The 15134-nt window shown below is 44.4% G+C and overlaps 1 protein-coding gene across 8 annotated transcripts in view; it reads left to right on the forward strand.

Annotated features, from left to right (window-relative positions):
• Positions 1-981: 981 nt before the first annotated feature.
• Positions 982-15134, forward strand: part of cdc42bpab (CDC42 binding protein kinase alpha (DMPK-like) b) — a 47686-nt gene continuing 33533 nt past the window's right edge. For 5 of the 8 annotated variants that reach the window (XM_055506324.1, XM_055506326.1, XM_029140275.3 and 2 more), the window contains exon 1: positions 983-2322. In XM_055506324.1, coding sequence (XP_055362299.1) covers positions 2145-2322 — 178 coding nt within the window. In that variant the 5' untranslated portion in view covers positions 983-2144. Of the gene's footprint in view, positions 2323-15134 lie in introns of all 8 variants that reach the window. The other 3 variants (XM_029140281.3, XM_041069403.2, XM_055506325.1) reach the window with 2 other exon arrangements.

Genomic DNA, 15134 nt, shown 5'->3' on the forward strand with positions numbered 1-15134 from the left:
ACAAAAAAAACAAACAGGTCATCTGACTGCCTCTCTCATAACCTATAGTCATTACTGTGGACTAATTGTGAAGCCACTTCATAGTTGGGTGTCTGATTCTCACACCCCAGTTTGTGCATTCAAAAGATTTGACTCACCACAAACAGACAGGAAATCTAAAAGTATATATATATAAGTAACATTGCATTATAATTATGTGGCCTGACTACGAATGACAAGCATAGCTGTCAACACAGTCACTTCTGATGGGTGTGATGAAATTTAATTGATGAATTCACCCCCACAAGTAGAAGCAGACCTATAGACAAACAGGATGGCTCTTCTAAAACTGACTATAGCGTGTGTGGCCATGACCTGCTGTAAACCCGGGTTTGAATGCAACACGGTCAAACTAGTGTGTCTCACGCCCGATGACAGGTCATCTTGACGCAGACCGCTGCGCAGCCACGCATCCATGACCGGAGTGTTAAAGGGACCGCAGACAATGGGTTTCCAGTGGGAAGAAAATGTGTCCTCTAAGCAGCGCGCCTCTGGCAGACAAACAGGCAGCCCGCAGTTTCCATTCACAATACCGAAAGCCCCCACCATCCCTCCACCCGTGCAGCAGATGCTTTGACGGGCGCCATGATGATGATCTGGGATTTTGCCCTGCAGCGCAGCCAGAGATGCTGTGAGGACCGATGATGCTGTAAACGAATGAGGGGATCGGCGTTGAGGCAAGGCAAAGATGGCCGACCTGCGGATCCGCCGCCGTACGCATGCGTGGACGTTGTCCTTTAAAACGTTGCACAAGGCAGCGTGAAAACGCGTCCGCTCGCAACTACAACTTTTTTTTTTACAAAAAATAAAAAGTAGGTGTCGTATTTTTAGACCCAACGCCTGTCATTTGTTGTATCGTGTACGTGTCACGCGCCCGTTCGTAGCTCATTCATAATTCACACGTTTCCCATAATGCAACGCGAGGTTACAGGCAGAGGTGTCTACCGGTGCGTCATTCCGCGGAAGGTTTCTGTTAGCGAGCTGCTGGTAGCTTGACTGTGCAAAGACGGCGAGAAGCGAGCGACCGGCGGGGGAGGCACGCGAGGCGAAGGGAAGGACAGAGAATTTAGGCTGTGTCCCGTATTTGGAATAACCGAGGCTAGACTTCAGCTCGCCTCCTGACGTAAAACGAGCTGCTCTGTAACCTTCAGAGAGGATCCGCATTCTGACGTCTAACTTGCGGGCTCGCGGGACCGTTGAAGCAACGTTGTCCGTCCCCGTTTGAAAACTGTGAAGAAACTAAAGGGACCTTCGGTTTCGGGACGAAGAACGGGATTTAAAAAAAAAAACAGTACAAATCTGCCAGCACTCGGTTGTGAAAAAAGAGGAGGCTGTTTTCCAGTTCGGATTAAAACCAACCACGTAGCCGAGGACGGTTGACTTCCAGCGGGGCTTCGCGAACATTGTGCATGTTATACGTCAACTCTTGGGGCGAAAATGACTGCGTTCGGGAAGGGGGAAAAGTAGCGTTCACGTTAGCTCACTCGGCTAGCTAAGTCGCTAGCCTAGCAGGCTGCTAACTAAGCCTGTGTCGCCCTTCCATTCCTGGAGCAGAGGAGGGGCGCCGGGGCTTTTGAAGCATTGCAGATCTGCCTTGCATCTTTTTTTTGGGGGGGGGAGTTGCTGCAAGAATGGATCCCAACTATCTGCCACAACTCAGGTGGACCCGTTGAGCCGCATCGACTCGAATCTTCGTCCACTTGCCCGCACAGGGACGACCACAAGAACCGCCAGCTAACGTTGGGATTTCATCTTAAATACGCCGGCTCCCGGAGTCTGTAATTGTGACTACTTCCTCTCTTATGTGCCTTTTGGGAACAAGTATTATGAAATGGGGAAGCGCTACACGTCTTACCCACCTCCTAGATACGGGATCTCAAGAGGGAGATCATGAATAAGTCTGGTTTAACGCGGAATTAGCCCCGGCTTGCCCGTCTGCTTTGAAAGTTTTATTATCTCCCAGATACATTCAAGGCAGCGGAACTTATTCACAGGCCCCTCTGCGCCAACTCACGGGCCAGGGAGGTGTTCGCTCACCCCCCACCCCCCCTCCACCACCACTCCACACGCGCATCAGTCCCACAAACCAACAAGCTGGAATAATCATGTCGGGAGAGGTGCGTTTGAAGAAGCTGGAGAAGCTGATCCTGGACGGGCCCGTGCAGTCTAATGGGCAGTGTCTAAGTGTGGAAACGCTGCTGGATATCCTGGTGTGCCTCTTCGATGAGTGCAACAACTCCCCTCTGAGGAGGGAGAAAAATATTCTGGAGTTCTTGGACTGGGGTAAGCAGGATTTTTCTTATTCCTCCTTGTTTGGCCCGTGCACCCAGCTTCCCTGTCTTTTTGGTAAGATGATAGGCTGATAATGTTAGTGGTGCAGTGGCCCTCCCTTCCCCATCACATTCCTTTTATAGTAGCACCGGGGCTTAGTTTGTCTGTACTCGAACCCTCCCCTCAACCTTAAGGGCAATTCATGCTTGTTTTCTATGTCGCGTGACGCTGGTGTTGAAGCTACGGGACACGCGCAAAACACAAGAGGTGACCCTTTACCAAAAACAGATACGTTTCGAAAAACGAGGAGGTGGCGCCACGGGGACGAGGATGGAGTGGGCAAATAGACAGAAAGACATGAGCCGCGGTGAAGGAGATCTTTACCAGGCGCTCTCCGTTTGGATTTCAATCCAGGAAATCCCATAAAGGTGTCCTGTCCGCAAGCCTGCACTTTTTAAAATATTGACGCCTTTCTGTCATTGCACCAATAAACCTCAGTTCACTTTAGTTGTCAGGATGTCTTTTTATTCATTTGGGCGTGTAGGGGAGGGTTTGTTGATAACCCCCCATAGCTCCCGCTATCATTGCAGCAAAGGAAAACTGGGTTTTTGTTGCTGTTTGCGCCACAGAGCTTGGTTGTATTCGTGCCTGTGGTTTGATTAGTTTAGAGTGAACTAGGGTTTGGGGCTTTGTGACTTTCCCAGTTCTCCCTAAACAAGAATAGAACAGGGGAAAAGAACCTACACACAGGAGTCAGGAGGACCACACACACACACACACACACACACACACACACACACACACACACACACACACACACACACACACACACAGGCCCTCATGCACAAATGCTCGAGTTGTGTGTGTGTGTGTGTGTGTGTGTGTGTGTACATGTGACACGAGTGGGTTTGGTTCGTGCATGAAGCAGGAATGTGAACAACTCACCTTTTTTATCTAGCGCAGAGGCCCCGCTCGCTGCCGGAGCATGCCTGGCTGGCCTGCTTGTCTTTTAGATCCCCGAAAGGAGGAGTGCTGCAGCGCTGTTACAAATTATTGCCTCGTATTGAGACAGATTAATAATACAGTAGGCAGCGAGACACGCACGCAGCAGAAGTAATGGATAGTTTGCCGTGTTTTTTATTTTTTTGACTTGATTTCTGAAACAGTCCATTCTAATGGTTGCCTGGCGAAGCCAGAAGGGTGGCAGGTAAAGCAGTCAAATGGTGCTGTGGTGGCTAAGTTGGTCAGACACCATCTGGACAAATGCTTCAGTGATGAAAGTGAAGCTGCGCTGGAAGTCGCTGGATTTCTTGTATATGCATGGATGAAACTGTGCCTTCCTGTTCACACACCGTTCCTGAACGCTGTTTATTCACTACACACACGTTGCTCTGGTCTTCTGTATTTCCCCTAGTTGCTAGTCCCAGGCTGATCTGCGGCACAAAATCCGCCCGTGCAGCTGGCCCCGCAACAATGCCACTGTGCTCCAGTCTGTAAAGAGCAAGTCCCCTTTGCTTATGTTCCAAGTGGTGACTTCATCCTGACATTTCCTTGCACCGACACCAGAAATGCTCTGCCTGAGCTTGACCAGACACAACAAACAGCACGCATGTGTCCGAGCTGTAATAACTGTGCAGAGGTCATGAAGATGTTGCTGCGTGTAGCGCTGACCTCCCGTGAGAAAAGCCTCGGATTATCATTTAGTGTCATGGAACGTGTTGCAGAGTTTGTGTCTAAAAGTCACCAATGCTGGAATGAGGCGAATGTCATGTCATGTCTATCTGCTTGTCTATTTTAACACATTAACTCAAATCTCAAAAGTTGCTCAAATTGTTGTGATGTAGCTGTGAAAATGGGGTACAGCTGAAGAAACATGTTCTAACTATTGCTTTTAACTCGTACTCATGCCTGTTTAGATGCTCAGACCTTTAAACTACATTTTATTTGTAAAGCATTGTCTCTTTTATCTACATTTGCCTATCACAGGCAGACAGATCGGACCGACTCACTCAAAAACATGCTCTAATGATTCATTCCAACCTGAGCGATCTGCCTTTGTCAGCCATTCACAGTCCGCGTTTGCAGTGCAGCACAATGTGGATGCAGAAAATACATCCATGCACCTTCATTCACTTTTAGATTTGTGACACAGGTGCCACGCTGTTCTCTTTTCCTCCTGAGAAGGCGTTGGAGCCAGGGAGGAAAGCAAACATTTGTATTGAGCTTGCGTTTCTTCTTGTTTGGTGACCTCATTTCAGCTGAAATAGAGACCCCTGCATGACCCACAGCCACGGGGGAAATGAACACGGGAAAGTACGCTGTATCCTGACTCCTCATACACCACAGCAGCTACTGTGTTTACCAGTGTCACCAGCACGGGCTTGTGCTTTTATCTGGTCTTTTCAATGTCGGGCTAAGACTGCTTACCCGTGTCTGCATTTGTTTGCTGATTACCTCAAATATTGCAAAAGAAAGTAACCTTCGTCGTGTCAGGATAGAGGTGTAGTTTTTCCGCGCACAGATTTCCTGTTTCCCCTGCTTTGTGTCTTGTCCCACTCGCCTCCCCCCGTCTTGTTAAGCTGCTGAATGAGAACGGTCAGCCGTGCCATCCTACAGCTGGCCAACACCGGGTAGGCCGCCTGACCTTTTCCCAATCCAGACCTGGTGTTAGCCCACAGTGACCAGCTGTTCAGCTGCAGCTGATGTGTGCTCCACCCTGTAAGGCTTTCATTGGCAGCATGCCTCTCACACGCGCTCGGCAAAGACGCGCACGCACGCACGCGCTCGGCAAAGACGCGCACGCACGCACGCACGCACGCACGCACGCACGCACACATCCACGCACGCAAGCAAGTATTATTGTGGTTTTGTCTAACTAAGCTATCTCATAGTTCACAGACCGGAGTCCCTCCCTGTTATTCTTGTTCCTGAAATGGCCAGAAAATCAGCCATTCTGCCTTTCTAAAGTCTCTAAAGAAGAACTCTTGTGTTACGTAGTTTAAAATTCTGCTCAGGGGCCAATCTACCCCACAAAAATGCAAACGGCCCCGTACACAAGCCTACCACTTTCAACTTCTGGCTTCATATACTTTGTCCACACCACAATTGCAGCAATAAACACATGTTTAGGCCAGTTTAAGCTGGTGGCAGTTTAACAGACTCCCACATACCTTCCCAGTTGTATTACAGCACTGTACAAAACTTGTGTTGAGGTGGAGAATGGCCAGGCAGGTTATATACTACAGCACTTCTCTTGGTGGGCTATTTTTTTTGCTGAATATCAATTAGTCGCCCTTTGCGTAATTAATATTTATAATTTCAATACTGGTGATGCACCCTGAAGTCCCGAACAGGCTGGCTCCTATCAGCACATCCTTCATACCTCATGCTTGTTTTACCGTTTCCTGTCTGGCTGTCCGGTGGTTGCTGTGGGCACAGGAAACAGGAATAAAGCACAAGGACTCAGTGAGCTAGTCTGGACCCAACTGGGCTCATGATGTCATAGCAGGAAGTGTGTCAGCTGTATGGCATTGTATCATTGTGTACTCTGTTGCTCACTCATGTACAAACATGGTAAGGTGCAAAGGTCCCGTCTGGGGTTTTTGCGATATTTCCTTGTTGATGGATTCTCTCCATTCAGTTCGTATCTGTTTTGCTCAGTTCAACAGTTGTTGAGTTTTTGTGTGCGAGTGTTGCTCATTCGCATTCACACTCATGTCTACAGACATTGTCCTTTTTGGACTTGCTGTCAGACCTGACATAGCAGAGGGGCCCATGTAGATCCTACTTTACACCAGAGTTTAGTATCCCAAAGGGAGCAGTCCAGCAGCCACTCACACTTTATTATGCTCCTTTTGACCTCCACTTTTCACTTACACTTACATAAATGAACCCAGCAACATTTCCGACAAATGAGCTGGAATTAAAAAAAAAATTCTTGACTGGTTGAAATTATTTTTTTTCACATGCTGGGGATTAGGAGATATGGAAATATACTGACTTAAAAAAATCATAAAATTATAATTATAACAAATAATTAGTCCAACATCTGTATTTAAGTTGGATGAGCTAATGCAGAGATCAATCCAATAAGGACAACCGGGGTCTCTGTAGGCACAGCCATGTAGAACTACCTGGACCTTTGCCACAGAACCACGGTGGTGATTGTCCTTATGGGCTTATTCACAGTTCACAGCTGGCAGTTAAAAAGCTGAAGCCTGGAAACTTTTCTGGGCAGAGAAATGTCTGGAAGTTGAGTCATGGCATCTTCCATGCAGTGCCGCGGCTCAGCTTTCAGACTACCTCGCCCAGATTCCTGATGATCTTCACTGACATAGGCAGATAAATGCCTGCTTCCAATTGTGATGTGTCGTCAGAAAGTGGCAGTGAAAGGTCCGTCTCATCTTTCCTCTAATCTCCCAGAGGACACAATGCAGCGGAGGTCATTAGCCAGCTTGTCAGGACCCATGGGATGTCAATGCAAATGTAACCCCCACAACCTTAATATTTCCTTATTTGCATCTTCCCGTCTCTTTCTTCTTGTCTTTGTTGCCTTTAGTTCATTCTTCTTCTGCACTGTGCTGCTCTGACCTCTCTGAAGGCAGAAACACCTAAGCCCAAATAAAAATCAAGCTTCTCAACTGGCAGCTGAAAATGCATCCACCTGCGTTATTTACTATTTCACTCTTTCTTTCACCTTCTGAACATACGGAAGGGACAAATCATTGGCCTGCTCTATTTGTAATAGCGCCCCTCCTCACATCAGCAATTAGCAAGTCTTCCTATGAGTCTGCCAAAAATGCCTCCGCTGCGCACACAGACACACAAACATCACAAACAGAGCGACATTGTTTTCTCACATTTTCTTTTGCGTTGTCAGAGGGCTCTAGCCACCTCCAAACACCCATTTAGCTGAAATGGTCCCACAGCCAACTGGCAATGGCACTTGCTCGCATAGTTTTCTCTTCCCATAGTCATTGAACTGGGAATCGGTGGAAGTGAGGGGGAGGTTCCTCATTGCAGTTGAGGAAATGGATGCAGACATTTCTCCTATTATTTACAAAACTATGTAGTAAAGGAGTATTCCTAAAAATATGTACCTTAGAAATCTGTTTTATCTCAAATACAAACTGCTCTTCCTACCACACGATGTACATCATATGACACACATGCACTTATTGTTCATTTTGTCTTGTTTGTTTGTGAGTACCTTTGATGTGGAAAGAGCCTAATGGAAAGCACGAGGCTAACTGTTAAATCCCAGGATTAGAGAATTTAAGACTTTCTGATTTTGATGAATTGACTCTGTTCGTGTGCGCACACTATTGTACAGTTATACAGTTTCACCCGTGTCTGTGTGTGTGTGTGTGTGTGTTTGTGAAAGACCAGAGCCCTTTCGGTTTCTACCCTCAGCATTTTCCATCTCAGAATGTTTCTGTGACATGCAGAGAAATTGTTTGGCATGAAACTCAGGCTTTGTTAGTGTGAGGAGAATCCAAAGAATCTGTTTCACTTCCACTTCTATTTAGTGATTATACTGGCTGGACATAGGCTGAATGCTGTGTTTATTCATTGTTTTGTTGCAGTTGTTGGAGTTATTGTTGTGATGGCAGCAAATGAATTAACCTCAAAACAGGATCATTTAGGATCAATATAGAATATTCATTCAACTTCAGAGCTTGTATTATGCTTTCTTTGTGTTTTAGGAATGTTATAGTTATATAGTTGCTTCCACAAATCCACTCCTGAAGTTCATTTTTATTTTTTCTTATCAGCTGTACACATTAAGGCCAAACCTCTGCTCGTGGTTGCTTTATGCGCCCCTCCACGTGCTGCAGGCAGCCCATCTCCATCTCCTTCTCTGAGCACAGGGCTCAGCTGTTTGTTTAAAAAAAAAAAAAAAAAAAAAAAAAAAGCGCTGACTCAGTCAGGCCCCAGCCCCTCAGAGCCACGCTTCCTGTGGAATTTAGAGCTGAGGTGCAATGCTGGGGAGAATAGCAACTGTTTAGATGAGGCCAGGTCTGCCTCATTGTCCACCAGCACCACCCGTCAATCATTTGGCCCGTCTGTCAGCTCTCACTCTTTCTCTACATCTCCCCTATTTGCCGCATCCCCATCGTTCTTATGCTCCTCATTTTTCTATGCCTTGCTTAGTATTTGTTTTACCCCTGTGATCATTGCCCTCTCTCCTTCTCCATTCTGTCTTTCTTCACTTTATTTCCTTCGTTTGCTCTCCCCTCCAGTCCTCCCCCTCTCCTTCCTGTCTCTCGCAGTTCCTCTGCCCCCTCCCCTGTTCCCTCTCAGACTGCTTCATTCCAATTTTGCCTAGTGACAGAGAGGAGGTCCAGGGTTCGGGATGTCTGTCATGTACCAGCATTTACTGTTACTTGCACATGCACCTGTGTTGGTGAACATGCCTGTCCCCGTTCCTGGGGATTGTTGAATATGTTTGCATTGGTATTTTAGTAAGAGTAAAGCGTGGAGAGCGTTTATCAGACAGTGCCCTTCAAACCAGCCAATAACATGCTGACAGTGAAGAGCTGAACTGCATCTCTAATAGGTCTCTCCTGCTGCATTTTCACACGCTCGTATGCTTTCATCACCCATCTTATGCTGTCATGTGTTTGAAGGGAGAAAAGACGTTAACTCATTGAATTTATTTGTTTTAGACCCAATAAAACTGCACACAAATTACCTGCTTATTGAGTATATCACAGCTGTGCTGCAGTAGCCTACAGGTCACACACACACAGACTCCTTTGACTCTCATGCCCGCAAGACATAAGCTATACAGACACTTGACAGTTTATCTTAATATCAAAAAAAGGATTACTAATATGAATAACCTTTAGTTTTTGAGATGCAGTTTATTAAACTTCATTGTTATTCAAGGTAACCTTAGCACGGGGAGTGAGGAATCAAACCTGTCTATGATATGCCACACATTAATAGTAATAAACATGTAGTTTGGACAGATGCAAAACTGGTCCAAGGCACAAATGATTGAAATTGGATTTAAAGCAAATTATAGCTGAACTAAAACTGTATGGCCGGGTTCGCTGGACACATTAGCATTTTTGTGGCATTTCTTGCTCGTTCTGCTAATTTGATAATAAGAGAGGAGATGTAAGAAATTAAGCAAAGAGCGTGAGAGGGAGCGAGAGATGGGGTCGGAGAGACTTTGAAACAGAGCAGAGCATCCCACAGAGTGGCCTGGATTTGCTGAGGAGGATATCAGTTGAAGTCAGTTTGTCTAGCTGTTGTACTCTTTGTTCCTCTGCACTAGCTGACGCTGATGGAGCACTGACCTTGGCTCGTGGTGTGACGGCAAATCTGATGGTGACCTGATCTATTTTTAGGCCCATCTGTATAGCTGCACTGCTTTATGCATTTCTGTGTCTTCTACTCATTGCTCAGGCCTCCTTGTCTTTACAGTGGCATAATGTTAGACGGCTGAGCTGTTTGTCATCGTCTTCATCTGAATGCTGGTCGATTAGCTAGCAGGTACTGATCATTCATTACCCATTTACCTTTGGTTCAGAGGTTGTTCACACCTTCACTTGTAAATAGGAATTCTAATAGATTATGTTGGTGCAACCAGAAAGTGATTTGTGGTTCTGAGGTTTAGTTTTCGGAAGAGGTAGAGGGGTAAAGAGGATGTGGTTTAAGGGAAAGTGAACATAAACAGTTTGTGTACATATGTGAAAGACAGCCTGATCGTACTATGATTGTGAGGAACTGCAAGTCAGTTTTTTCCTTTTTTATATATTTCAGTGGATTTTATAACGTGGTGTGATAAGCTCACTCCTCACTGTCCTTAAGGGTATTTGTCATTCTGTCTCCTGAGATGCCTGTGGTCGGGGAAATCCTGTGGTCGCTCCGATTGTCCTCCACTGAGTGGTCTCTGTTGTCAGACTCTATATATAGAGAGCTGCCTCATACAGTTTCCTCCCTGCGCTGAAGGTCATGATGCAGACACAACAATTTGACATGCTGCTGATGACTAAATTTCGTCACCCCCAAATTCAACGTATTGTCCCCTACGTCATCTGAACAAGACTTGCAGCTAGTAAGTGCTCCAATTGCCTAATTTATTTTCTCCCTTCCTGTTTATTGATTGCTTCTATTTTGTTGAAGTCATTTGGGGGTTTGTTGTATGCACACACAAAGCTGTTCTCTATGATCTTTATTGCTAATGGCTCCATTAAAGATTGATATAGTTCGCTCATATGTAATAGTAGCATTGGCGAGACTGTACCTAATGATTAAAATAGGGTTTAGTTAGATTTTCCATTGAGAACTTACTTAATTGACTCATTTTAGCTAATAATTCTCTTTATGCTCTAAATCCTTCAGGCCAAATGCTTATCCTTAATTGCTTAGCAGAGTTTCCCCATCTGTTTTCAAAATGCCTTACTTGTGCGAATTCATTTTTCTTAAAAAGGAGTTAAATCTCCTCTGATAGAGAAATGCCTTAACTCAGGGGTTTTTCTGTGTATTATTTCAATAATAATCTCAAGGTTTTAAAATTGTTATGTTAATATCTTTCTCTTTTGCTCAACAAATGTGAATACTTTAGATGAAAGCTTTTTTTATTCATCTGAAATTTTCTTTTTGCATTCTTTTCACATTGACTTCATAATAAATTTTGGAGACCTAGAATAACCAGAGAACACACACCAGAGGGTAATTTGACAGATTTTCAATGGGGTTAGCTCCTTCCAGTGATCACCCTCAGTTTCGTGACATGCCAAGTATACGACATCATATGAACGTCGCATTAGAATATTGGGTCCATGTTGGAGCCGTGGGAGCTTGGTCATACTCTATTACAAGTGTAGCAGTACAGCCTGTGGTGTATCTGCGCATTTAGCCACCCACGCTAACTCAATCTGCTTATCAGTGAGGTCATTAGTCTTGTAACTGTCATCGAGGTATCTACCTGCAACTGCAGAGCTGCTGTTTGTTCTGGTGCTGTAGTTTATTCTGTTGGACCTGGGCTTATCGATACGTCCTAAATGTAGAGGGCTACATTTTCATACTGTATAACGCCCCTTTTCACAACCAGGTAAAAACAAAATGTGTGATAGTGGGACCATTTTCTTAAATGCTTGTGATATAAACATGAATAACTTCTTTCAGATGGCAACAAAGTGAAGACAATTGTCATTTTCTAAGCTTTATAAGGTTTGCTTTAAAATACATTTTCAACAATCAATTTTTGTGTCGGTTACCTGTACCCTACTTCTACTCTGAACATGCATGTTCCAACAGGTCCAGCTGTTGCCAGGTGCATTCTTTTGAGATGCCTACAAAGTGTCTGGCTGTGCATGGCTGCAGCAGACAGGAAGTGAATATGTATTGCATTTCTGCCCCATTCATTTCTTTTGGATGCAAAAAGTAGTAATTTAGTGGTTTTCTCCAGATCTCGGTTAACTCCACAAACTGGCCATCATACTTTAGTAACAGGACAGGCCATCACCTGGTTAGAGTTGCCACAGTGTTGGTAGAAGTAGTAGTTTTATTTTTAGTAAATGACTTATAATTTTCTTTCCTGTTAGTCTACTTAAGTGGGTACATGCGTGAGTAGTCATCTACTCACATAGTGGTTTGACATGTCCTTCATTGGTTGACTGTTGCAGGTGGGTCGACGCTGGTATGTAATTTGGGGAATGTAGCTCGCTACAAATTTAAAGCATGAGCTAAGCTGGAATGGTCTTGGGACTAACTGTACAATAAAAAGTGTTTTTTCCTTTTGGCGTCATGATTGATTCCAGGTTGAAGTTTGTTTGTACAAAACTCCAACATCATTTGAGATCTAGGCTTTTCATTGAATAAATTAATTACTCAGACACTTATATTTGCCTCTTTACCAAGTTACTGTCACCTCAGCCGAACTAATGTGCTGTTGCTTCAGGCTCTTCCTGTTGGCTCCCAGCTAGAGCAGGTTCGCATAAAATGAAAGAGGACTTGGGTTACCTCTATCACGATGCATATTACCACAGAAGTCGCACAGTTAAACACATCTTCATCTCGTACAGAAAAAACCTGGATCATGTGGGTGTCTTTCTGTTTTCTAAAATGTCTCTCTTTTGACTCCTCCTATATCTTTCCACTCCTCCAACCCCCCAGCTACTGATGTTACAGCTACCAAACCTCTATCTGTTTTCGTCTTCTCAACATGAATCTTAAAATTCCTTCTTGGTCTGTGCTGGTTGTCCCCCCTTTGCCTTAAAGGTCTTAAATGCCTAGCGGATGCTTTTATCCATTTGAATGGATCCATTTATAGTATGGGTGGTCCCACTGGGAATCAAACCCATAAATGGTACAATGTCTGCGCAGGGCTGTACTGGTTGTCCTGCAGAGGACCATAGCGTGGTAACAACCCCCCTAATTTTCCACAAGCTACCAACGAAAGGAAAATTCAGTGAGAGGATGAGCCCAGAAAAGCAAAAGGAAACTGTTATATTATCTGTCAGGATGTTGTGACTTGTTTGTAGTGGAACTACACCAGCAGTAAAAAGGAAAAACAGTAAAACTAATTTGTTTAATTGATTGAAACTTTAAATGTGCTTCAGAGACTTGCTGCGCTGCCACAGTACACTTACATTGTCAAGTGTGAACCGTGCCAATTTGTAGTTTTACACACTCAGGAATTGGATTCAGGTGTCTGAACATTCCCACAGCACATGCCCGTTGTTCCTACTGTAGCACTGGTTCTCATAAGCACCCTGTAGTGTTTTTCCTTTCAGGCTGATGTGGCGTCTCCTGGCTGTGAGGGAACTCTGAGGTTGCCATAAAGTAATTTGTTGCTCACATAGAGCAGCAGGCTCTACTGCAAGAAATAAAAATACCAGATCCATACAGCTGTCTATGTCTGTTTCTTTGGTAGCAAACTCTAGAGCCTGTACATCCTATCTATATTGAGATGAAATCAAGGCATCCACTGAAATTATTACTGTTCTAGATGATGACACTTGAAACATGGTAAATAAATATGTAGATTTAATTCTATTATGTGAATCAGTTGTTCTAAAGTTGCTTACGCTATGAAACACTGGGTTCTTTTCTTTACATCCTACTGGCCCCTAATCCTCATTCTGGTCCTGTCAATACTTAGCAGAGGAACAATGCAGCACCTGGTTCCTCCTTCACCAGCTGAGCAGCAGACAATTTGGAACCAGAGCCAAGCTGGGCAACATAGCCTGGCAGCCTGTGTTCGCATTGCTCTTTATCTGCAAGATGCCATATATCTGGAAGCCGTGTTGACACAGAATTGTGTGAATCATCCTGTTTGCACTGTTGGTTGAACAGGTCTATGTGTAGGGCTGGAGGATTCTTTGAAACATCGAGAACACTTCCTGTACAGACGGCAGCAAGTGATGTGCTGTAGCTCTGCCCCGCCAAGGCAGTTTTTCCCACGTTACTGCCCTGGGTGTAGGCACACTGCAGCAGTCTTTGAGGTTGAACACCCACCACATCTGATCTATTGTTTTGTCAAGCTCCTTGCCTTTCTTTGCTGCTTGTGGTTTCTTAATATTTTTGGGAACATCCTGTTTGTGCGTTGTAATGCCGCGGGGCGATTCTATACTCAACATCCTTTTGGCCATTCTTATCCTTTTATTAGTGTGACAAGACATGAAACACAGGGAAAGAATAAGTAGTGAAAATGAGGGAGACGAGATGATAAAATATAAAGAGTGAGCTACAACAAAGAAGGTACAACAGCATGGAGGCTAACTTACTATTGTCTGTGTAGAAGTATGTGTATGTGTGTCACGAGTGCGCAGTCTAGCATTAAATGCAATTTAATGCTCTGAAGCATGTTTCTGTCCTATTTTAGTGATATCCAGTGTCCTCCTCATTTCAGTACTTATTAATAATATAATAGTGTACCGTCACTTGTCTTAAAGCAGACATGGATCATACATGATTTGTGGAGCCGTTGGTGGCCCCTGACCATGCCTATGGGGCCTGGACAGCTGTACACTGTAGGGAGAACCTCTGGCTGTGAATGGGCCTGTTTCTATTTCTGTCTGATGTTTAGGTAATTTACTGGATGAATTTAAAGATACTTTCATATGAATTACTCAAAGGGTCATGGCACTAAACAATCTTGTTCTCTTTTACTACTTGAGTTAAACTACTTCAATCTTTCTTTGATGACCTTGCTTGTTCAGCCATCACCTGGTTGCATTTACTTTGCCTTTATTAAACCAGGAAGTCATTTTGTAATCCAGTGTTTATTTCTAGAAGAACAAAGAAGCAGATTTGTAACAAATTAGAAACGGTGTGTTTTGAAAGGAAATACTTAACGCTATGTGATTTTTTTATTTTTTTTTTTGATAGATAAGATAAGCAGTTATGTTTTTTCTTTACCCTTATTTTGCGCAGTATCAGCAATTAGCTAAAATGAGCACTGATGTACTGGATAAAATGACCGCGTAAAAGGATACAGTTGTATTGGTTTAAGTGTGAAAGGTGGACAGAGTTGATGGGAGGAGAAGCTGTGAATATTTCCTTTGTGCTTGCTGAGCATGTGTTTCAAATATTATTCATTGTGTCTTTCTCACTGGTGGAGTTTGTTGCACGTTGGGTGGTCTTTAGGATCAGCACAGGACATATGCAGTAAAAGCCCAGCAGCCTGTTGCGCTTCGTGCCAGGAATTGTAGGATGATAAGACGATGCTGATCTCTGGGCCAAACCATGATGTGGCAGGAAAATGATACAGATACTGTGGGTCCAAATTCTGTCTGCGTGGCGGAACAGTTTAGTGACTTCACAGGAAACTGCTAGCTGGTACATTAAAAGAAAACTTCACAGAT

Source organism: Betta splendens, chromosome 24 (genome assembly GCF_900634795.4).
Source record: "Betta splendens chromosome 24, fBetSpl5.4, whole genome shotgun sequence".
NCBI lineage: Eukaryota > Metazoa > Chordata > Actinopteri > Anabantiformes > Osphronemidae > Betta > Betta splendens.